We start from the raw sequence: 23,727 nt of genomic DNA, 5'->3' as shown, positions 1-23,727 counted from the left end.
GTATATGTGCCACATCTTCTTTATCCATTCATCTGTCGACGGACACTTACGTTGCTTCCATGTCCTGGCTATTGTAAATAGAGCTGCAATGAACATTGTGGTACATGACTCTTTTTGAGGTATGGTTTTCTCCAGGTATATGCCCAGTAGTGGGATTGCTGGGTCATATGGTAGTTCTATTGTCAGTTTTTGAAGGAACCTCCATACTGTTCTCCATAGTGGCTGTATCAATTTACATTCCCACCAACAGTGCAAGAGGGTTCCCTTTTCTCCACACTCTCTCCAGTATTTATTGTTTGTAGATTTTTTTGATGTGTCAATATATTTTTGAACATAACTTCTGAGTGGAAATGTCGTTCAGCAAAAAGAGAAATGGATTGGGTGTCAGGACCCAAAATTTTCATCCCAACTTGGCTAACAGTAAGCTCAGTGACTTCTCCTGAAGTACAGTTTCCTCATTTGTAGAATTGAAGAAATTGTATTAGAGGACCTCTACATTCCTTCCAACTCTAAAATCCAATGACTTTATGAAACAGAAATGGAACAGGAAGTCACCAGTGAAAAATATTCTACTGTAGCTGTGTGAGAACAGGAAGTATGTAAACAATCCACTGCCTTTTTTTTAACCCAAAATGTTCCAACCTATTTCTAATTAGAGCATGTACTTCATTTCCAACTCTACCTAGCTAATCAAGATACTAGTTTAATGTGTGGTTTGCAGTCAAGACATTTTTCCACCTTAAAGGTTTCCATCCTAATCATCAGAACTGAGAAACTGGGGGCAACAAAAAGTTGCCTTTCACTGATTGGTCATTCAAACTATGACATCTTAATGCTAAGTGAAAGCACTACAATTTGCTACCATTTTACCCATATTATGAGCAGTGCAAACAATTACTTCCTCTGAGACAATTTCAAACTTTCACCTTTTGCATAAGGCTGTAAGGCCATACTCCCAGAGTGTCTATTAAATTATCTGTACTTATTTGGAGTGTGTGAATGGCAAAATACTAATTCTCCCTATGCATTGCAGAAGAGTTGCTTCAATGGGAAACCCATTTCTAGTCACAAAGTCATATTATTTATTTAGTACTGATTATCTGCACAGATTGTTGTAACAATAAATCTGGTAAAGAACCTCCCTCAGAGTCATTTTGTCTTAACTAATCAGTTTTAACCAGCTTATTTGACTTTATATTGTCATTTATTATACAATTTACATTCAAAATCTATATACTCAATGCAGGGAGAGAAGGGACCTTTCTATAATTTAAGAAAGCTGCCATTGCAAACATATTTAAATGCTTTCAACTACTAATCCACAACAGAATATCCTATGATAAACCTACAAGGTAAGAGAATTATGAATATACATTGGCAAAAGTTGCTACTCCCTGAGACATCCAGCAATAAGGAAGGATAGGAGCAAGATGGCAGTGTGCACAAAGTGATCTAGAAATAAGGAAACATATAATCTTTAAATATCTTGCCTTTAAAAGCAAAACATATTTTTAAACTAGCCATCTTCACAAACTGAGCTTTGTCAGCGTCTAAGGGAAAAGGCAAAATATTTAACTAAAGGTATAGAAAAGGTGCAAATCCTTGCACAGGAGAAGTAAATGTGTATTTTGAGTTTATCCAAATGTTAAGGCCTCTTTCTGATTCTCACAAGTGACCCTCAGACTTGAGCTGTTCAAAAATTTCCAAATGAGCCCATCTGCTCACCAAGATATTTCTATGTTAAAAACCTGCAGGAAGGCATGTGGCCCAGTTTTCACGATCCCAAATTACCTTGGTTTCAATTTAATTTTTGTAAACTGGGATTCCCTTAGGAAGAAAGTAAAATTTTCAATCTTAAAAATAAAGGGATATTAAGAAACAAAACCCTATCCCTTGCTCCATTTTCAGAGGCCATATTCCAAAATTGTAGCTTATCTATCCGAAGACATTAAGAAAACATTATGTTGCAACACTGATTTAGAAATTTGTACTTTTGTGTATGTAATACTGTAATGTAAAATTAGTACATTATAATAAATGTCCCTTTTCTTGGCATTTCCTCTGAATGAATCATTTTAGGAAGCTTTTGTCTATTATGTCACTGTATAGAATGACCTTTCAAAGATGGAGTTAAGAGAAAAATATATGACTTAGTTGTGGCCCCTACAATAACTGAGTTTTTCAGGTAATTTTTTATTAGTTGAAAATACTGGTTAATGACCACAATGACCCAATGGTGTAGAGACCACCAGAGACCACCTCCAATCATATGAAAACAGCTTCAAATTTCTTAGTGGGGAAATTTCTCCACCCTAAAAACATTCCTTTTTTTTTTAGTTTATGTAAAAATTTATTTGACCAAAATGTAGAAAAGTGATACTATTACATATGATACAGTTGCAAGAATCTAAATGAAAAGTGTGGGTTTTATTCAATTACACAATTTGCTAGTGTATCTCCTGGGTAGTGTGATGCTTAATAAATAGGAGTGAGGGGCAGAGGATTTGGATAAACTAGAAGCAGGGTGATTTTTAGTCAGAATTGTAAACTTGAGTTGGCCCCCACACTGCTGGGGAATGTGGAATATTCCAGCTCTGAGATGTTAACTGAGAAAGCAGAAATCTAACAAAGTCAAACTGTGCAGCCCTGTCTACAAAATACTCCATATCCAGTTTAATCAGGAGTTTCCTGGTCTTTTATTAACTTGGTCCTGAAGAAGGAATTAAAATTCCAGATAAGTAAATCTCCAATTTGCCAGTCCCTGGAGGATAGAGGAGATGAAGTTAGGCCAATTACTTTTTCATCCTTACTTTGCTGTCAGAGAGGGCTATTCTGTCCAATATTTGTTTACAGAAAGTCTTACTCAACTATTGATGGCTAGCAGTCTTTTTGATATGGCTTCTCTGAATAGGACTGAATTCTACAACATTCATTCCTGCTGAGTGGATGGCCTCATATCAGAGCAGATAAGCATGGGTCATTATTGGAATAAGACATCTTGGAATAAGACATCAGCTCCTCAGAGAACAACTTTAGAGTGAAAGAAGCATAGAGAAGAGCATATCAAGGATCTATCTAGAAAACATTTGGGTAATTATTATGACTCTTTTCCAAGCATTCTCATGCTGACTGCTCAGAGGATGTTTGTTCTGCATGGTGGAGTGTGGAAAACAGCCAGGATGACTAGGTTAACCTCTGTGTGGTTTATGACTTCCCATAGTAACCCCACCCCCCTTTTTTGCTCTGGATGGAAAATCCCCACCTATTTTAATGTGATGGCTCCTGGCCTCCTATAATGTGACCAACGGTGGATATTCTTCAACCTTTTAAACTGACCCATGACTAGACATCAGAATCTGTGTTTTAAAAGTGTGGGGTTGTCTATTCTCCCAGGAGCCAAATGCCCTCAGTCTTGAGAGTATGCTAAATATGAAATACCCTGCCTACCTCAGGAATAAATGCAATTTAAGGATAAAAATAGAGCTGAAAAACCTGATGCTATTTGAAAAAAGGAAGGAACAGATTTAACTGGTGCTCAAAGCTTCTCTGATACAAAATATTTGGTCATGTATTCATAATTTGCTTGACATTTCCAGCAAAGCAAAGAGACAATAACAAAAGAAACTTCTTACAAGAGAAGAGAAAGACACGGAGCTCTGGAGTTTTTGTTGGAACAAAACTCTTCTGTTTTGGTTCTATACAGTTTAGTTCATTTAGTGTCTGATCCAGTGTCTGATGTAAGCCCACGTTCTCTTCTTTGGCCTGGGCAAGTTTTTCTTCCAGCTCATCAATTGTCTTTTCCAGTTTTGCAATTGTTCTCTCTGCAAATTCGGCACGGGTCTCAGCCTCTTTCAGTTTGTCAGATAGAAGTTTAATTTCTTCTTCATGTTCATACTCCTTTTCAGATGCAGCCTCTGGCAACTTCAAGTTGTTAGTGACATTGAGTTCTTCTTCCAGGTTACCACATTTTATTTATTTATTTAAATGGTTAATGTATTTATTATCTTTATAATTTGATGAAAAGGCACTGCTTCTTAGATATTTCATTGAAAAATTCTCAGTTCTTGTCACTGAAACCTGTAAGCAACTGAGCAGCTTCTGTCTGTATCTGTTTATCCTCCTCTGTGTGCGCTGGATAGTCCTTGGCGTTTGTTAGCCAGAAAGCAGCAAGCTGTTTGTTGTGTAGCTTCAAATATGTCTTTCCTAGAAGCAGCAAGTTTTTGCTGTAGAAGTTTGGATCCACTTGCTCTGCCCTGTGAAAGTAGCCTAAGGCCTCCTCATAGGTGGAACTAGGAGGAGTTTCAAACAGCATTTTAGCAATTCTTCTTTGATACCAAAGCATTTCAGCAAATGTGTAACACCAAATACCCATAAGGTGAATTGAGGTAGCATCTTTAGGGTTGAGTTCAACTGCTTTCTCAAAATGCTCCTTGATCATGTAGGCATTTGCAATTTTAGCCTTGATTCCTTCATAATCTCCAACATTGCTAATACAGATTGCATACCACTTATGAGCTGCAAAACTTGATTCATTTTTTTCTAGTGCCCTTTTTGCATACTCTAGGGCTTCATAGACCAGGAGCTTTTTCTCCTTTTCTGAGGTTCCACTGAGTTGAGCTGTAACACGTGATGCCCATGCCAAACGCCAGAGTAACTCTGCATCTTCACTTTCCTTGTACTGGGATAGCAACTGGTAAAGTTTTTCTGTTTCTCCACTTTCATATAGTCTGCTTGTTCAAGGATTTCTTCAACTCTGAAGACTTTGGCTGTAGCATGAACCACAGCAGCCTGGGAAATGACTTGATAAGCTTCAAAACCCAAATAAGACAAGGCAGAGAATAAAAGACTTCTTTTGAAAGCTCCTGGGTTTCCCATCACCTCAGCGCCATGGAGTCACCAAAGAACGCACTGCTCGCAGCTTCCAGCAGCACCCGTCGGAAGCTGAGGTCCCAGGGCAGTGCTATGTCCCAAAGGAAGGAGGTGCCAGAGTCGCAAGGCTAGTGCCATGATCTGCAGCTCGCAGGCCTGACCCCTCACCCCTTTGGCTGCTAAGAAGCGGGGCGGAGTGAAAGGCGCCCCAGTCTTTCCACAGAGAGCAGTGTCTGCCGGCTTCCGGCCCTGCTCTTCTTCCTCTCCACAGCTTCAGATCACCACATTTTAGTTCAGACACCTTGGCACGCTCCTCCACCCTCTCCAGCTCACCCTCCAGGATGACCAACTTACGAGTTACCTCCTCGTATTTGTGGTCAGCCCCCTCAGCAATGTCCTTGGTCTCTTTGAGCTGCATCTCCTGAACCTCCATCTTCTCCTCATCTTCGTTGCCCAGTTTTCTATCACCTTCATTCCTCTTTTGCTCTCATTTGCAGCCTTTTCTGCCTCCTCCAGTTTGCGCAGGGCTGTGGCCAGTCGTTCCTGAGCCCTGCCCAACTCCTCTTCAATGAGCTGGATGTGTCAACTGAGAGCTGCCACATCACCTTCAGCTTTCTCTCACCACTCACGCTCGCCATCCAGCTCCCACACTGTAGGCCCTGTGCGCGGTGCTCCGCCTCGTCCACCTGCTGCTGCAGGGCCTGGTTCTTGTGTTTCACTGCCTCCAGGGAGTTGAGGCCAGCCATGGTGTGGAGGCGCATGCAGCGGGCAGTGGGCAGTGGTGGGCGCTCGTCTCGGCTCCAGCGAGAGCTGCAGAAGCTGCGCCCCAGCCCTCAACCCTTTGCCTACACCAGGTCCTATCCTTTGACTATACGTTTCCCATATCACAAAATCACTTACTTTGAATACCACTATTCATTCAAAATGAATATTACTAATGATTACTTCAATCTTACCTGTTTGATTATGCAACTAAGCTAAATATTTTCCATCAGCAACATTGGAAATGTATAGAAGAAATTAACAGAAGCAAAATTTCTATCCAACCACATTTCTAGTAATGCAGCTGGGTTATTCAAAGGACTTTTTGTTGTTGCTGTTCCTCAGAAAAGCAATCACGTCTATGGCTTCAGAGTAAGAATGTCCAAAACCCCCCATTTTGAAGCTGATTACGCATCTCAGCGTTAACTCCAATTCCAAAAGCAAGATCCTGCACCACTTACTGTGCTTTCAAAGACTAACCATAAAATACTGGCTTCAAGATACTTATCAAATCACCTTTATATAACAGCAGACCCAATAAGTTTAGATAAGTTTAGATATCTACCTACTAGTGACAATACAAATCAGAAAAAAAATTAATCTCACCCATACCAAATTATCACTTAAAAGACAATAAAACCATAGACAAATAAATACTTTAAGAACTTTTCTGAGAAATAAAGCCTCATTATATAGTTATGTGGCTGTTCATGATACACAAGTTTTTCAAGCTGAACGATTACTATCAACAAATTAAAGCAAATTCAAGTTGGAAAGGGAGAGGAGCTTTCTAAGTGAATATATACCAACATTTTATTAATTATTTCTTGATTATCTTGTTTGGGCTCCTCCTTGTTATTTCAAGCTTAAAGGAACTCATTAAACTACTGAAAAAGGAAGGGAAGACCTAGTAATAAAGTAATTCTGAAGTGTCAACACAGATTAGAGTCCTGATCATCTAAATATATGTGAAATCCTCTCCTATTTGCCTAAAAGTCATTAATAATTTTTAAGTAGATGTTGCTTTATACACATGTACACACATGCATGCGTGCATACATCCCATTTGGTTGTTTCTTTGTATAACTTCAGATAGCAAAAGCAGTGCATTTAAGATGGAAATAGAAAAGGCAATTAACTTCCTAAGCTTTTTAGATCACTCCCAGTATGGTAACTCTCAAATTACATCAGGGTTTATGAGTCTTTAAAAAGAAATGTATAAATTTTGGCCCAAAACAAAAGCAACACCTCATTTGGTGGAAAAATAAAATTCCCACCACTAGATGACAGTTACAATGCTGGTTAATGATGAAGAACATTCTACATACCAACATGAGAGTCAAGGTTTTTCCTCTTAAAGGTATATAGTGGCAAATAATTTTTAAAATGTAAGTATAGTTAACTATCATTGAAGTATTTCAATGGGGGCAGCGGAGGAGAAACAATGAACCTACACTCTCTTCTTTATTTTTAAAAAAATTTTAAGAAACAGACACTTTCCATCTAAATTGTCAGCATAAAGGAGGTCTGAAAAACTACAAAACATTTGGAAACCAATCTGATTCATCTGGTTATGGATAGCAAATGGCTATCAGGCCTCAACAATGGAAATGGGGTAAAGTCAAATAGTAACAAAAATTATGCTTTGACCACAACTAAGGCAGTAACAAGAAAATAATTTGGGGATAAATATAAATATCACATTAAATAGATTGTGAAAGATGTAAAACTCAATTCCCTTTCCAAATAAATCTTATCTAAAAGAAGGATTATAGAAAATGGGAATGTATGATTTTTTTTAATAAAACAATTCTGCTTTAGTGCAAATGTGTAGTCAAGAAAAAAAAAGAAAGGAAGAAGGGAGGAAGGAAGAAAGAGGAGAGAAAGGAAGGGAGGGAGGGAGGGAGGGAGGGAGAAAAAAGAAAAGAAAAGAGAAGAAAAAAGAAAAAAGAAAAGAAAAGAAAAGAAAAGGTTTCATGTGACTTAGCAGGAACAGTTTCCACAGCCTTTCACACTGTTGACAATTTCTTCTTGTAGTTTCATCCTTTCTTCCTCTTTGGACACATTTTCTTTCTTTGCATCCCATTTGGGATTACCATGGTTCTGCACATGGCTGCTCTGTGTATGCCACATTTCTGAATAGATACTGCCTGGGTTAGCAAGCAAACCATGGTGGGTACCACGTTCAGCCACCTTACCCTAATAAGCAAAAACAAGAGAAACGTAGAGAAAGTCATATAACTAGCATAATAATTGAAAATACATAATACTTTCTAAGCAAGAATTTTGAAAGATTTGCATTCATTAAAATACCTTTCCCAATTCTTCATTATAGTACAAATAGGAAAAACTGAGGTAGGAATGCCTTCTTTACTGTTGAGCTATCAGTCCAGTGAACAAAAAGCCATGAAATTCCATACACCATAATACCATTTCACTTAAAGGAAATAAAATTTGAATGTTTCATTTCTCATTTTGAAGAGCAGAAAAGGAAGGTGAAGATTTTCTAAAGGTGGTATTTTCTGTAATCAGTAAATCAAATTTACACAAAAGCACTGTTATTTATAGAGATTTAAAGGATTTTAAAAAAATATCCCAAAATCCTATGTGTACTTTAAAATAAAAAATATTTCTCCATGAAAAGTTTATTTCTTCCAGTAACTATTTTTCTTAACACTGGCTATTAAACTTAACATTGCATAGAATTGATATTGATTTCTAACTCTTATCTACAATTAATTTGTCTCCGGACAGCTACTGCTAAACATGTTGGGAGACAAAAGTAATTTTTTCACTTTTACTGGTACTCCTGGTGAGAGGACCTTTACAAATATACCCTTAAGCAAAATAACTGAAATTTGTGTGTGCCCACTTCTGAGTGGTTAAATTTAAGGCTTCTCCTTGATTGCTGGCTGGACAGTCTAGGAACTATTTCGCTCAGCTATATGAACTCTGGATCCTGAATGTAGTCCTCAACTTTGGTATCTGTGGACCACTTCACTGGCACAGAAGTCCCCATGGTTATGTATTTTATATTTTTTTATTTACCACTGTAAAAAAAATAAAAATCTCACTGCACAGACATAAAAAACACATTTATGGTTACCAAAGGGAATGGGGAGGAGGGAAGAACAAATTAGGAGTATGGGATTAATAGATACAAACTACTATATATAAAATGGATAAACAAAAAGGATTTACTGTATAGCACAGGGAACTGTATTCAACCTTCTGTAATAACCTATAATTGAATATAATCTGAAAAAAAAAGCTGAGTCACTGACACAATATTGTACATTAACTACACTTCAATTAAAAAAAATCCTCAATGAAAACTGCATCAGAAAGTATTAGAAATAATGGAATTATTTTTGCAGAAAACCAATGAAATAAATCACAAAAAATTTATCCTGCTATAAAAATGTATATTATGTTTTAAATTATTTTTATTTGTATTAAAGCATAAATGTACACAGCTTAAAAAGTCAGCTAATAATTACAAGTTTATAACAGAAAGTACAGTCTTTTGTCTCCTCCTTCTCCACCCTTGAATATCTCATCTCCAAATCTGTACCTATTTCTTCTGGCATTTACACACATATACATATTAATGAGATTCAGCACTTTTAACTATGCCTCACTCTTCACTCTCCTAATGCCTCACTCTTCACTCTCACTCTTCACTCTCAATGCCTCACTCTTCACTCTCCTAATAACATTGGTTATATCATAAATGTTATTTAATACACAGTATGTACTTTATTATGACTATGTATTATCTGTTGAGCCAAGTGAAGTACTAGGATTTTATATACATTTTCTCATAATATTTTATTCTTCCTGGACATAGTAACTGCCTTGTTTATTCATTTGCTTAGTTTTCTATGTCACTATTGGTAATTCTCTCTAAACTTTAAGCCTGTCTGAACAGTATTTTTCTCATAATCAACTATATTAGGTAATCTATTATTCAGTCCCCACCCTGCCCAGAGATATTTCTCTCACAGCTTTTAAGTTCTTTTCTTTATGCTCAATTCTGAAATTTTATGATAATTTGACTTTTATTTTTCTTTCCTCCATTTATTGTGGTGGGTTCTTGGTAGGCCCTTTCAATCTGGAAACTCATGCTCTGCAGTTCTGAACATTTTGGGGGTATTATTCTTTACTTATTTCCTTCCCTTTTTCCTATTCCCTCTTTCTAGAACAACCATTAGTCAAATGTTGGACCTCTTAGACTAATTCTCTTGTTTTCTTATCTTTCCTCTATTTTCTCTTTTTTTGCTCTACTCTTTAGAGATTTTCTTGACTTTATTTCAGAAATGACTATTTTCATTTTCAAAATCTCTCATTCTCTAGTTGTTCATTTATTTATTTACTATCCCCATTTTAAATTTGAAATGTTGCAAGAATGGTAAAAATGAATACCTATATATGCTTCTCCTAGGTTAGCAACTGTTCATTTTTCCACATTTGCTTCCTCTCACTTCATCTTAGCTCTAAATTTACACTACTTTTTGCTAAATCATTTAAGAATGAGTATTGGACATCATTACATTTCTCCCCTAAATATTTCATTAGCATGTATCTCCTGAAAACAAGGACATTCTCCTACATGACTAAAATACAACAATATCACACCCAAGAAATTTATCTAATATATAGTTCATATTTTACCGATTATCCCAATAATATCCTTTATATATATATTTTCCATCCAGGATCCAATCAGGATCAACACATTGAATTTATAAGTTTCCTACTCTGTGTGAGTGTGACAATGACATTTCTAAAATGTCCAGGCTTTTTTTTTTTTTTTTTGGCAGTACGCGGGCCTCTCCCTGTTGTGGCCTCTCCCGTTGCGGAGCACAGGCTCCAGATGCGCAGGCTCAGCGGCCATGGCTCACGGGCCTAGCCGCTCCGCAGCATGTGGGATCTTCCCGGACCGGGTCATGAACCCGTGTCCCCTGCATCGGCAGGCAGACTCTCAACCACTGCGCCACCAGGGAAGCCCCAGGCTTGTTTTTTAAAGAATGCCCTTCACGTTGTATTTGTCTAGTTGTTCCTGATTCTTAGATCCAGGCTAAACATTTTTGTTGCAATACAATATAGGTGATATGTCCTCAGTGTATCATATTAGGAGGTACATGATGTCATTTTGCTCCACAATTAATGATTTCAGTTTGATAACTGGTTAAGGTAGTGTCTATCAGATTTCTCTATTTTAAAGGTACTTTTTCTCTTTGTAATCAATAATTAATCAATGGGTTATGCTTTCAAACTGTGTGAATATTCTATTCCCCAATAGTTTTTCACCATATGGTTTTAGCAAACAATGATATCCTTATGTGAATCATTATTACAATGGTGGTTGCAAAATATGATTCTATAAACTTATCATTCCTTGTATGTGTTAGCATTTTTTTCTCCGAGTTATAATTAACATACAACATTACGATAGTTTCAGGTGTACAACATTACATTAGTTTCAGGTGTACAACAGTGATTCAGTATTCTTATATATTATGAAATGATTACCTCAGTTAAGTCCAGTTACCATCTGTCACCATACAAAGTTATGAAAATATTATTCACTATATTCCCTATGTGTACATTACATCCCCATGACTTAGTTTGTACTTCTTAGTACCCTTCACCTATTTCATCTGTCTGCCCTGCTGCCTCTGGCAACCACCAGTATGTTCTCTGTATTTATGAGTCTGTTTCTGTTTTGTTTGTTCATTTGCTGTTTTGTAGATTTCACATATAAGTAAAATCGTACAGTATTTGTTTTTCTCTGACTTATTTCACTTAGCATAATACCCTCCAGGTCCATTAACATTGCTCTAAATGGCAAGATTTCATTTTTAAAAAAGAGCTTTCTCTAAGTACAATTATGGAATTATAGATTAGTTTTTTATTCAATGTGTTGTAATTCATTAGTATCATTATTTATTTATTTTTGACATTCAAATCATCCCACACTTGGCCAGTGGGAACCCATTCAAAATGGTTCCTGTGCCCTTGTGATATGCCTTCATTAATTTCCCTGCTCCAAATATGGAATCAGTCATTTCTCCAAGGAGTCTTGGTTCCTTTTAGTGAGGAACAGTACTTAGTGTCCAAGATCTAGGTGCTAGTTACACTCATTACTACTGGAATTTCATTGCTTCTAGGCCTTTTCACTGAACAGAGTTAGGAACATTTTTTTTCATCATGAACTGATATTGACAATTCTGTTCCAATATAACATCACAAGGCTCTTCTTCTTTTCTCATTCCATATCTGTATATTTCTTCTCCCAAGTAAGACCTCTATTTCTCAACATCAATATATTTACTCACATGCTCAGTCTTACAGTATACACAAAATAGTTTCAAAACAGCTACTCTCATGCTACTACCAAAAACAAACTTACTAAGTTCAAGTCTGAGTTATTTTTTTTCAAGTCTGAGTTATTTTTATCCTTATAATATATTCCACTAAGGCTAAATAATCAGAGTAATGTGTTCAAAAGTTATTTGGGTTAATTCTGCATGCTATTTTTTTCTACACAGTTATGTTATTAATTCATTATGTACCTAGTTTTACTTCTTTCTGTTTGTATTCAATTCCTGTTTCTGCCCCATCCTTGTTGATTTTTAAATATATAAAAACATTAGCATGGTTCAAAAGTTAAAAATAATACAAAAAAGTATAATCAGCAAAGTCTTACTCCCTCCCCTTTGTCTCTACCCCTTTTTGTCTCCATCCTGCAGGTAAACAATGTCTTTAGTTTCTAGTTTATCCTCCCAGGGTTTCTTTTTGCAGAAACAAGTAAATATACATATGTTTCCCCCACATCCTCCTTGCAAAAGGTAGCATACTATATACTCTTTTGCAGCTTTCTTACTGTCACTTAACACTGTATCCTGGAACTCATGCAATATTAAGTCCTCTTTACTTTTTTTCTTAACAGCATTTGTCCTTATTTTAAAATGCTATATTTTCCATGACCTCTGATGATATTAATTATATTTTTAAGTTTTCTTATGCTCTCTGCATTGTCTATATTTTCTACTGAATTTTTTTCTGCTTGCTTTGGAGGCCTTCCTTTATTATCCACTGACACTTAAAAATACAGTATTAAAAAAAGCTTACTGGAAGCTCTATGTGCCTGGGAGTGGACTTCTCAGCTGTTGGGTTTCACTGTAGGATGATCATATGGGTATCTGGTCATTTTGTGGGGGTCCCCAAATATGAACGTGTTTTTTATGGGGCTACTTTTGTTTCTCTAGAGAAGAATCCTCTAATTATCTGCTGGTGAGGGAAGAAGTGGTGACAGTAGAAATAAATAACTGGTTGGCAAGGTTCTTGGAGCCAGTGGCACAGGAGGGTCTGTGGTCTTATTCTTTGGTATGTTTTGATTTCCAGTTAATCTCGCCCATCTTTGTTAATGTTCTTGGTAATTTTCTTGTGTCCAGAGCCTCTCTGACTCAATTTCCTGACAAGTAAACCTCCAGTCTCTTGCCAAGGCTGGGAACGGGTAATCACCAGGCTGCAAGAGGAAGGGCCTTGGGAACTCTGTTATGCAGACTTAATATTAATACTACCAGAGACTGTTGACGGAACACATGAGGTCACATTAGTTTCACTAGAAAATGAAAATCTCTGATCTTCATAATCAAGCAATTATAGAACCATCAAATTCAACATAAAGAGATTTTAGATACAAATGGTATGATCAATAGTTAGTTCCAATTATAATCCAAACCCCAAGTGGCAATGTTATGATATAACTGTATAGATACTGTGAACCTCCTGGCATGAGGTAGGTAAGCACATGCTTGTTAAAGTACTTTTAACATTTTATATTTACAAGAAAAGGCTCTATGTACATGACTGCATACAATTGGAAAGTTTAGTAAAAAGCACAAAAGAGCAGATTTTATTTCAGATACCTGAACATCAATGAGATAATAAAGTATATTTACAAAATTTCCCATTTAAGACATGCTGGAACAAGCATACTGAAGAAAATCAGTTTATATTTTAGTGAATGTTAGCATTTTTGAACAAATGAACAAAAAGACCTAGGATAGAAAGTGCACAGGTAACACATAAAAGAAATAATATATATATCACAGAACTGAATATCCCATAAGAAATTTTAGTGGCATGAAAAATTCTCTCTCAGTATAGACAGTACAAGAGAATGCTTCTTCTCTCTTAACTCCCAGTACTCAGGCTTTCAAAATGATAAAAAATTGAAGGCTTATGTATTAGAATGGAGAAATAAGCATAGAAAACACTGTTAGAAATAATCAAGTACAAAGGGGGGTGGGAATAAGATATCCCTACAGAGAGGAGAAAAGAAAAACTATTACAATTTTCAAATCTACCAATAGCAATAGTGGCACTCTGATTTGTTCAGAACATTTAGACAGTATACTCTTATAGTAATTCCCTCAGAGAAATAAAGCAGGCTGTCCTTTTTCTTACTTTCCTCATGAGGAAAAAGATAAAATAAAAATGGCCATGCATGAAAATGACTTTATTTTATGGTAATTTTCTTTTAGACATCAAGGGTATGTGCAGGTATTAGAAAAATGAAAATATAAAATACAGTGAAGACAATGAGCAAAGATTCTGTACAGAGCAAAAATGAATAAAGAAAAATTATTTTAAATACATGCCCTTTAAAACTGCCTCTACCATATTAGGATTTAATGCCTTCCTCATCTAACTTTGCTTTTAAAACTTTAATAGAGTGAGTTAATACAGTTTATTCATTTTTGGAAGTGGTATGCATTATTTCTTATCAAAAGGAGGTAAAAATGGAATCCTATCAGGATTCAGTCTTACTCAAATAACACAAAATTCTATAACTTTCTTTAGAAACAATATTTAAGTTGCTTGTGTTTGTAACAATTTCTAATGTTCTTCAAACACTAAACTTTAAAGTTCAACCTCTTACCTGGTCCAAGACAATGATCTCATCTGCATCAACAACTGTTGACAATCTGTGTGCAATGAAAACAGAAGTTCTGTGTTTGACCGCATCCCTCATGGCACCAAGAATAGTCTGCAAGTTTGACAACAAGAACAGTAGGAGGGGAAAAAAAGATCTATCTATTAGGCAAATGTATATTAAAATACTCATGTATCTCTGAAAAGAATATATAAAATGCTCGTTAATTTGGTATTATATAAACTTTATACCACTACCAAATATTTTACCTAATCTAATAATTACTAAGAAGAGAATAAAATCAAAGAGGGAAGGTGAATATGAACATATTATTATGGAAAAAATTAGCTTTAAGATAGGCAATATTTCTTTAAATTATAAAGTTTGGGAGAAGGTAGATATTTTCTATACATAAAAACAAACAATAACAATGATGAATCCACTGATATCAGGAGCATAATAGCCAGATATGTTTATCTGGACAATGAGAGCAAAAACAAAATGAGGAGGGACTCAAGTGATAGGATGTGGAGAAGTACAAAAAAAATCAAGAAAGATAGGAAACTCAAAGGGTACAGGAGCAGTTGCTTTTCCTCAGTTCAAACACAGAGGATGGAAAGGGTGACAAGGACAATGATGCATGTTTAACTTGAGAAAACTTCTTTTTCAAAAGCAGTCTGACTTCTTAAGGCATTCTGGAAAATACATTTTTGTCTACTGCGTGTAAAATGTAAGGCAGCTGTATACATATTCACCTATACTTGGAAACCTGGGTCTAAGTACAGGAAGCTAGATGGAAATAGCAGTGTGGGGGATGGTGATATTCCCAATGGCTTCCTAAAGGTACCTCTAATCACTGTATTTATTAAAGAAATAAAATTATCATGAATAGATGGCTACCCAGGAAAAGAAGACCTTATATTTTACTATGGCAGACTGAAAATCAAGCACAGGGTCAATTCTAAGAAAAATTGTGATGTCTGGGGAGGACTCCTCTTTCCTACCCTCCAGAACTTAAACTCTCACATCCTACTGATGTTCTGGACCTTTTTAAAAGGTTGATTAAAATTTACCAAATCTTCCGGTAACTCATTCCCTCAAGGGGGAGTGTTCTCTGCTAGCAATTAATGGGTTATGCTCTGTGAGCTAATAAAGATACGTGACTCAAATAATGATGTTGTTAGGACTCTGAAATTGTGATAAATGTGGATAACACATTTTTAGGTACAAAGTTCTTGTAAGCAGATTCCTACTATGCATATGAATGGAGTCTGGTGCAGCTTAAGGTTTCCTTTAAATATATCAGTAACAAATCCTCAGATTAGCTCATGATGGTGGAGTAGAAGGACGTGAGCTCACCCCTTCTTATGTAAACATCAAAATCACAATCAACGGGTAAACAACCACTGACAAAAAAAACACTGAAACCTACCAAAAAAGATACCCTACATCCAAAGGCAAAGAAGAAATAACAACAAGACAGTAGGAGGGGCACAATCACAATAAAATCAAATTCCATACCTGCTGGGTGCTTGACCCACAAGCTGGAAAACAGTTACACCACAGAAGTTCTCCTACAGGAGTGAAAGTCCTGAGCCCCACGTCAGGCTTCCCAGCCTGGAGGTCCAGCAACAGGAGGAGGAGCCCCAGAAAATCTGGCTTTGAAGGCCAGCAGGGTTTGATCACAGGAATTCCACAGGGCTGGGAAAAGCAGAAACTCCACTCTTCGAGGGCTGACACAAGATCGTGTGTGCACCAGAAACCAGGGGGAAAAAGCAGTGACCTCATAAGAGACGGGGCCCAAACTATGTGTTAGTAATGGAGGGTCTCCTGCAGAGGTGTGGGGTGGCAGTGGCTCACTGTGGGGATAAGGACACTGGCAGCAGCAGATCTGTGGAGTACTCATTGGTGTGAGCCCTCCCGGAGGCTGCCATTAGCCGCACCCTACAGCCTGTAGGCACCAGTGCTGGAACACCTCAGGCCATGCAACCAACAGGGTGGGAACACAGCTTCACCCATCAGCAGACAAGCTGCTAAAAATCTTGCTGAGCACAGCCCTGCCTACCAGAGGAACAAGACCCAGCTCCACCCAGTAGGCAGGGACCAGCCCCTCCCATCAGGAAGCATGCACAAGCCCTTTAGACAGCCTCATCCACTAGAGGACAGACAGCAGAAGCAAGAACTACAATCCAGCAGCCTACGGAATGTAAACTGAAATCACAGAAAATCAGACAAAATGAGATGGCAGAGGACTGTGTCCCAGATGAAGGAAAAAGATAAAACCCCAGAAGAACAACTAAATTAAGTGGAGATAGGCAATCTACCAGAAAAAGAATTCAGAATAGGTACTGTGGGAAAGATGGCGGAAGAGTAAGACACGGAGATCACCTTCCTCCCCACAGATACACCAGAAATACATCTACACATGGAACAACTCCTACAGAACACCTACTGAAGGCTGGCAGAAGACCTCAGACCTCCCAAAAGGCAAGAAACTCCCCACGTACCTGGGTATGGCAAAAGAAAAAAAAGAAAAAACAGAGACAAAAGAATAGGGACGGCACCTGCACCAGTGGGAGGGAGCTGTGAAGGAGGAAAAGTTTCCACACACTAGGAAGCCCCTTCGCGGGTGGAGACTGCGGGAGGCAGAGGGGGGAGCTTCGAAGCCGTGGAGGAGAGCACAGCAACAGGTGCGGAGGGCAAAGCGGGGAGATTCCCGCACAGAGGATTGGTGCCGACCGGCACTCACCAGCCCGAGAGGCTTGTCTGCTCACCCGCCAGGGCGGGCGGGGCTGCGAGCTGAGGCTCTGAGGCTCGGGTTTCGGTTTCCGACGGAGCACAGGGAGAGGACTGGGGTTGGCAGCTTGAACATAGCCTGAAGGGGTTAATGCACCACGGCTAGCCGGGAGGGAGTCCGGGGAAAAGTCTGCACCTGCCGAAGAGGCAAGAGACTTTTTCTTCCCTCTTTGTTTCCTGGTGCGTGAGGAGAGGGGTTTAAGAATGCTGCTTAAAGGAACTCCAGAGACGGGCGCGAGCCGCGGCTAAAAGCGCGAACCCTGAAGACGGGCGGGAGACGCTAAGGCTGCTGCTGCCGCCACCAAGGGGCCTGTGTGCGAGCACAGGTCACTCTCCACACCCCTCTTCCGCGGAGGCTGTGCAGCCCGCCACTGCCAGGTTCCCGGGATCCAGGGACAACTTCCCCGGGAGAACGCACGGCGGGCCTCAGGCTGGTGCAAAGTCACGCTGGCCTTTGCCGCCACAGGCCCGCCCCGCACTCCGTGCCCCTCCCTCCCCGCCGGCCTGAGTGAGCCAGAGCCCCCGAATCAGTGGCTCCTTTAACCCCGTCCTGTCTGAGCAAAAAACAGACACCCTCCAGCGACCTACACGAAGAGGCAGGGCCAAATCCAAAGCTGAGCCCCGGTGAGCTGTGAGAACAAAGAAGAGAAAGGGAAATCTCTCCCAGCAGCCTCAGAAGCAGTGGATTAAAGCTCCACAATCAACTTGATATACCCTGCATCTGTGGAATACCTGAATAGACAACCAATCATCCCAAATTAAGGGAGTGGACTTTAGGAGCAAGATCTATGATTTTTTTCCCCTTTTCCTCTTTCTGTGAATGTGTATGTGTATGCTCCTGTGTGAGATCTTGTCTGCATAGTCTTGCTTCCACCATTTGTCCTAGGGTTCTATCCGTCCATGGTTTTTTTTAAAATTTTTTTCTTAATAATTAATTTTAATAACGTTATTATACTTTACCTTCATTCTTTCTTTCTTTCTTTCCTTCCTTCCTTCCCTCCTTTAGACAACGAATCATCCCAAATTGAGGAGGTGGTCTCTGAGAGCAAGATTTATGATTTTTCCCCCTTTACCTCTTTTAGTGAGGGTGTATGTGTATAATTCTGTGTAAGATTTTGTCTGTATAGCTTTGCTTCCAACACTTGTCCTAAGGTTCTATCCGTCCCTTTTTTTTTCTAAATTAGAATTTTTTAATTCAGTAACTTTATTATACTTTATTTTATTTTTACTGTATCTTCTTTCTTTCTGTCTTTTTTCCTTCTTTCCCTCCTTCCTTCCTTCCTCGCTCCCTCCCTTTCTTTCCTTCTTGCCTTCTTTCCTTCTTTGCTTCTTTCTTTCTTTCCTCCTTCCTTCCTTCCTTCCTTCCCTCCTTTCCTTCTTTCTTTCCTCATACTTCTACTAATTCTCTCTACTTTTTCTCCCTTTTATTCTGAGCCGTGTGGATAAAAGGCTCTTGGTGCTCCAGCCAGGAGTCAGGGCTCTGCCTCTGAGGTGGGAGAGCCAACTTCAGGACACTGGTCAACAAGAGACCTCCCAGCTCCACATAATATCAAACGGCGAAAATCTCCCAGAGACCTCCATCTTAACACCAGCACCCAGCTTCACTCAACGACCAGCAAGCCACAGTGCTGGACAACCTATGCCAAACAACTAGCAAAACAGGAACACAACCCCACCAATTAGCAGAGAGGTTGCCTAAAATCATAATAAGGGCACAGACACCCCAAAACACACCACCAGACGTGAACCTGCCCACTAGAGAGACAAGATCCAGCCTCATCCACCACAACACAGGCACTAGTCCCCTCCACCAGGAAGCCTACACAACCCACTGAACCAACCTTAGACACTGGAGACAGACATCAAAAACAGCGGGAACTACGAACCTGCAGTCTGCAAAAAGGAGACCCCAAACACAGTAAGATAAGCAAAATGAGAAGACAGAAAAACACACAGCAGATAAAGGAGCAAGATAAAAATGCACCAGACCTAACAAATGAAGAGGAAATAGGCAGTCTACCTGGAAAAGAATTCAGAATAATGATAGTAAGGATGATCCGAAATCTTGGAAATAGAATGGACACAATGTAAGAAACAGTTAACAAGGACCTAGAAGAAATAAAGATGAAACAAGCAACGATGAACAACACAATAAATGAAATTAAAAGTACTCTAGATGGGATCAATAGCAGAATAACTGAGGCAGAAGAACGGATAAGTGACCTGGAAGATAAAATAGTGGAAATAACTACTGCAGAGCAGAATAAAGAAAAAAGAATGAAAAGAACTGAGGACAGTCTCAGAGACCTCTGGGAACATTAAACGCACCAACATTCGAATTATAGGGGTTCCAGAAGAAGAAGAGAAAAAGAAAGGGACTGAGAAAATATTTGAAGAGATTATAGTTGAAAACTTCCCTAATATGGGAAAGGAAATAGTTAATCAAGTCCAGGAAGCACAGAGAGTCCCATACAGGATAAATCCAAGGAGAAACACACCAAGGCACATATTAATCAAACTGTCAAAATTTAAATACAAAGAAAACATATTAAAAGCAGCAAGGGAAAAACAACAAATAACACACAAGGGAATTCCCATAAGGTTAACAGCTGATCTTTCAGCAGAAACTCTGCAAGTCAGAAGGGACTGGTAGGACATATTTAAAGTGATGAAGGAGAAAAACCTACAACCAAGATGACTCTACCCAGCAAGGATCTCATTCAGATTTGATGGAGAAATTAAAACCTTTACAGACAAGCAAAAGCTGAGAGAGTTCAGCACCACCAAACCAGCTTTACAACAAATGCTAAAGGATCTTCTCTAGGCAAGAAACACAAGAGAAGGAAAAGACCTACAATAACGAACCCAAAACAATTTAGAAAATGGGAATAGGAACATACATATCGATAATTACCTTAAATGTAAATGGAATAAGGGCTCCCACCAAAAGACACAGATTGGCTGAATGGATACACAAACAAGACCCTTATATATGCTGTCTACAAGAGACCCACTTCAGACCTAGAGACACATACAGACTGAAAGTAAGGGGATGGAAAAAGATATTCCATGCAAATGGAAACCAAAAGAAAGCTGGAGTAGCAATTCTCATATCAGACAAAATAGACTTTAAAATAAGGACTATTAAAAGAGACAAAGAAGGACACTACATATTGATCAAGGGATCGATCCAAGAAGAAGACATAACGATTGTAAATATTTATGCACCCAACATAGGAGCACCTCAATACATAAGGCAAATACTAACAGCCATAAAAGGGGAAATCGACAGGAACACATTCATAGTAGGGGACTTAAACACCCCACTTTCACCAATGGACAGATCATGCAAAATGAAAATAAATACGGAAACAGAAGCTTTAAATGATACATTAAACAAGATGGACTTAATTGATATTTATAGGACACTCCATCCAAAAACAACAGAATACACATTTCTCTCAAGTGCTCATGGAACATTCTCCAGGATAGATCATATCTTGGGTCACAAATCAAGCCTTGGTAAAGTTAAGAAAATTGAAATTGTATCAAGTATCTTTTCTGACCACAACGCCATGAGACTAGATATCAATTACAGGAAAAGATCTGTAAAAAATACAAACACATGGAGGCTAAACAATACACTACTTAATAATGAAGTGATCACTGAAGAAATCAAAGACGAAATAAAAAAATACCTAGAAACAAATGACAATGGATACACAACGACCCAAAACCTATGGGATGCAGCAAAAGCAGTTCTAAGGGGCAAGTTTATAGCAATACAAGCCCACCTTAAGAAGCAGGAAATATCTCGAATAAACAACCTAACCTTGCACCTCAAGCAATTAGAGAAAGAAGAACAAAAAAGCCCCAAAGATAGCAGAAGGAAAGAAATCATAAAAATCAGATCAGAAATAAATGAAAAAGAAATGAAGGAAACAATAGCAAAGATCAATAAAACTAAAAGCTGGTTCTTTGAGAAGATAAACAAAATAGATAAACCACTAGCCAGACTCATCAAGAAAAAAAGGAAGAAGACTCAAATCAATAGAATTAGAAATGAAAAAGGAGAGGTAACAACTGACACTGCAGAAATAAAAAAGATCATGAGAGATTACTACAAGCAACTCTATGCCAATAAAATGGACAATCTGGATGAAATGGACAAATTCTTAGAAATTCACACCTGCGAAGACTGAATCAGGAAGAAACAGAAAATATGAACAGACCAATCACAAGCACTGAAATTGAAACTGTGATTAAAAATCTTCCAACAAACAAAAGCCCAGGACCAGATGGCTTCACAGGCGAATTCTATCAAACATTTAGAGAAGAGCTAACACCTATCCTTCTCAAACTCTTCCAAAATATAGCAGAGGGAGGAACACCCCCAAATTCCTTCTACGAGACCACCATCACCCTGATACCAAAACCAGACAAGGATGTCACAAAGAAAGAAAACTATAGGCCAATATCACTGATGAACATAGATGCAAAAATTCTCAACAAATACTAGCAAACAGAATCCAACAGCACATTAGAAGGATAATACACCATGATCAAGTGGGGTTTATTCCAGGAATGCAAGGGTTCTTCAATATACGCAAATCTATCAATGTGATAAACCATATTAACAAACTGAAGGAGAAAAACCATATGATCATCTCAATAGATGCAGAGAAAGCTTTTGACAAAATTCAACACCCATTTATGATAAAAACCCTGCAGAAAGTAGGCATAGAGGGAACTTTCCTCAACATAATAAAGGCCATATATGACAAGCCCACAGCAAACATCATCCTCAATGGTGAAAAACTGAAAGCATTTCCACTAAGATCAGGAACAAGACAAGGTTGCCCACTCTCACCACTCTTATTCAACATAGTTTTGGAAGTTTTAGCAACAGCAATCAGAGAAGAAAAGGAAATAAAAGGAATCCAAATCGGAAAAGAAGTAGTAAAGCTGTCACTGTTTGCAGATGACATGATCCTATACATAGAGAATCCTAAAGATGCTACCAGAAAACTACTAGAGCTAATCAATGAATTTGGTAAAGTGGCAGGATACAAAATTAATGCACAGAAATCTCTGGCATTCCTATATACTAATGATGAAATTCTGAAAGTGAAATCAAGAAAACACTCCCATTTACCATTGCAACAACAACAAAAAAATATCTAGGAATAAACCTACCTAAGGAGACAAAAGACCTGTATGCAGAAAATTATAAGACACTGATGAAAGAAATTAAAGATGATACAAATAGATGGAGAGATATACCATGTTCTTGGATTGGAAGAATCAATGTTGTGAAAATGACTCTACTACCCAAAGCAATCTACAGATTCAGTGCAATCCCTATCAAACTACCACTGGCATTTTTCACAGAACTAAAACAAAAAATTTCGCAATCTGTATGGAAACACAAAAGACCCCGAATTGCCAAAGCAATCTTGAGAACGAAAAAAGGAGCTGGAGGAATCAGGCTCCCTGACTTCAGACTATACTACAAAGATACCGTAATCAAGACAATATGGCACTGGCAGAAAAACCGAAATGTAGATAAATGGAACAGGAAAGAAATCCCAGAGATAAACCCATGCACATATGGTTACCTTATCTTTGATGAAGGAGTCAAGAACATATAGTGGAGAAAAGACAGCCTCTTCAATAAGTGGTGCTGGGAAAACTGGACAGGTACATGTAAAAGTATGAGATTAGATCACTCCCTAACACCATACACAAAAATAAGCTCAAAATGGATTAAAGACCTAAATGTAAGGCCAGAAACTATCAAACTCTTAGAGGAAAACATAGGCAGAACACTCTATGACATAAATCACAGCAAGATCCTTTCTGACCCACCTCCTAGAGTAATGGAAATAAAAACAAAAATAAACAAATGGGACCTAATGAAACTTCAAAGCTTTTGCACAGCAGAGGAAACCATAAACACGACCAAAAGACAACCCTCAGACTGGGAGAAAATATTTGCAAATGAAGCAACCGACAAAGGATTAATCTCCAAAATTTACAAGCAGCTCATGCAGCTCAATAAGAAAAAAACAAACAACCCAATCCAAAAATGGGCAGAAGATCTAAATAGACATTTCTCCAAAGAAGATATACAGATTGCCAACAAACACATGAAAGAATGCTCAACATCATTAATCATTAGAGAAATGCAAATCAAAACTACAATGAGATATCATCTCACACCAGTCAGAATGGCCATCATCAAAGAATCTAGAAACAATAAATGCTGGAGAGGGTGTGGAGAAAAGGGAACACTCTTGCACTGCTGGTGGGAATGTGAATTGGTTCAGCCACTATGGAGAACAGTGTGGAGG

The 23,727-nt window shown here is 38.2% G+C and overlaps 1 protein-coding gene and 2 pseudogenes across 3 annotated transcripts in view; all 3 read right to left on the bottom strand.

Annotated features, from left to right (window-relative positions):
* Nucleotides 1–922: 922 nt before the first annotated feature.
* On the bottom strand, nucleotides 923–6,298 carry LOC138413971 (tropomyosin alpha-4 chain-like; annotated as a pseudogene).
* LOC138413970 (regulator of microtubule dynamics protein 1 pseudogene) lies at nucleotides 3,936–5,022 on the bottom strand (annotated as a pseudogene).
* A 695-nt stretch (nucleotides 6,299–6,993) lies between the features above and the next one.
* The window catches only part of ABCB7 (ATP binding cassette subfamily B member 7), a 140,005-nt gene continuing 123,271 nt past the window's right edge, over nucleotides 6,994–23,727 (bottom strand). For 2 of the 3 annotated variants that reach the window (XM_060002322.1, XM_060002323.1), the window contains 2 exons: nucleotides 14,585–14,692; nucleotides 7,008–7,830 (listed from right to left, as the gene is read on the bottom strand). In XM_060002322.1, coding sequence (XP_059858305.1) covers nucleotides 7,615–7,830; nucleotides 14,585–14,692 — 324 coding nt within the window. In that variant the 3' untranslated portion in view covers nucleotides 7,008–7,614. Of the gene's footprint in view, nucleotides 7,831–14,584; nucleotides 14,693–23,727 lie in introns of all 3 variants that reach the window. The other variant, XM_060002324.2, reaches the window with a different exon arrangement.

The sequence above is a fragment of the Delphinus delphis genome, chromosome X (assembly GCF_949987515.2).
Source record: "Delphinus delphis chromosome X, mDelDel1.2, whole genome shotgun sequence".
Taxonomy (NCBI): domain Eukaryota; kingdom Metazoa; phylum Chordata; class Mammalia; order Artiodactyla; family Delphinidae; genus Delphinus; species Delphinus delphis.
This window is presented reverse-complemented; position numbering and strand designations above follow the sequence as displayed.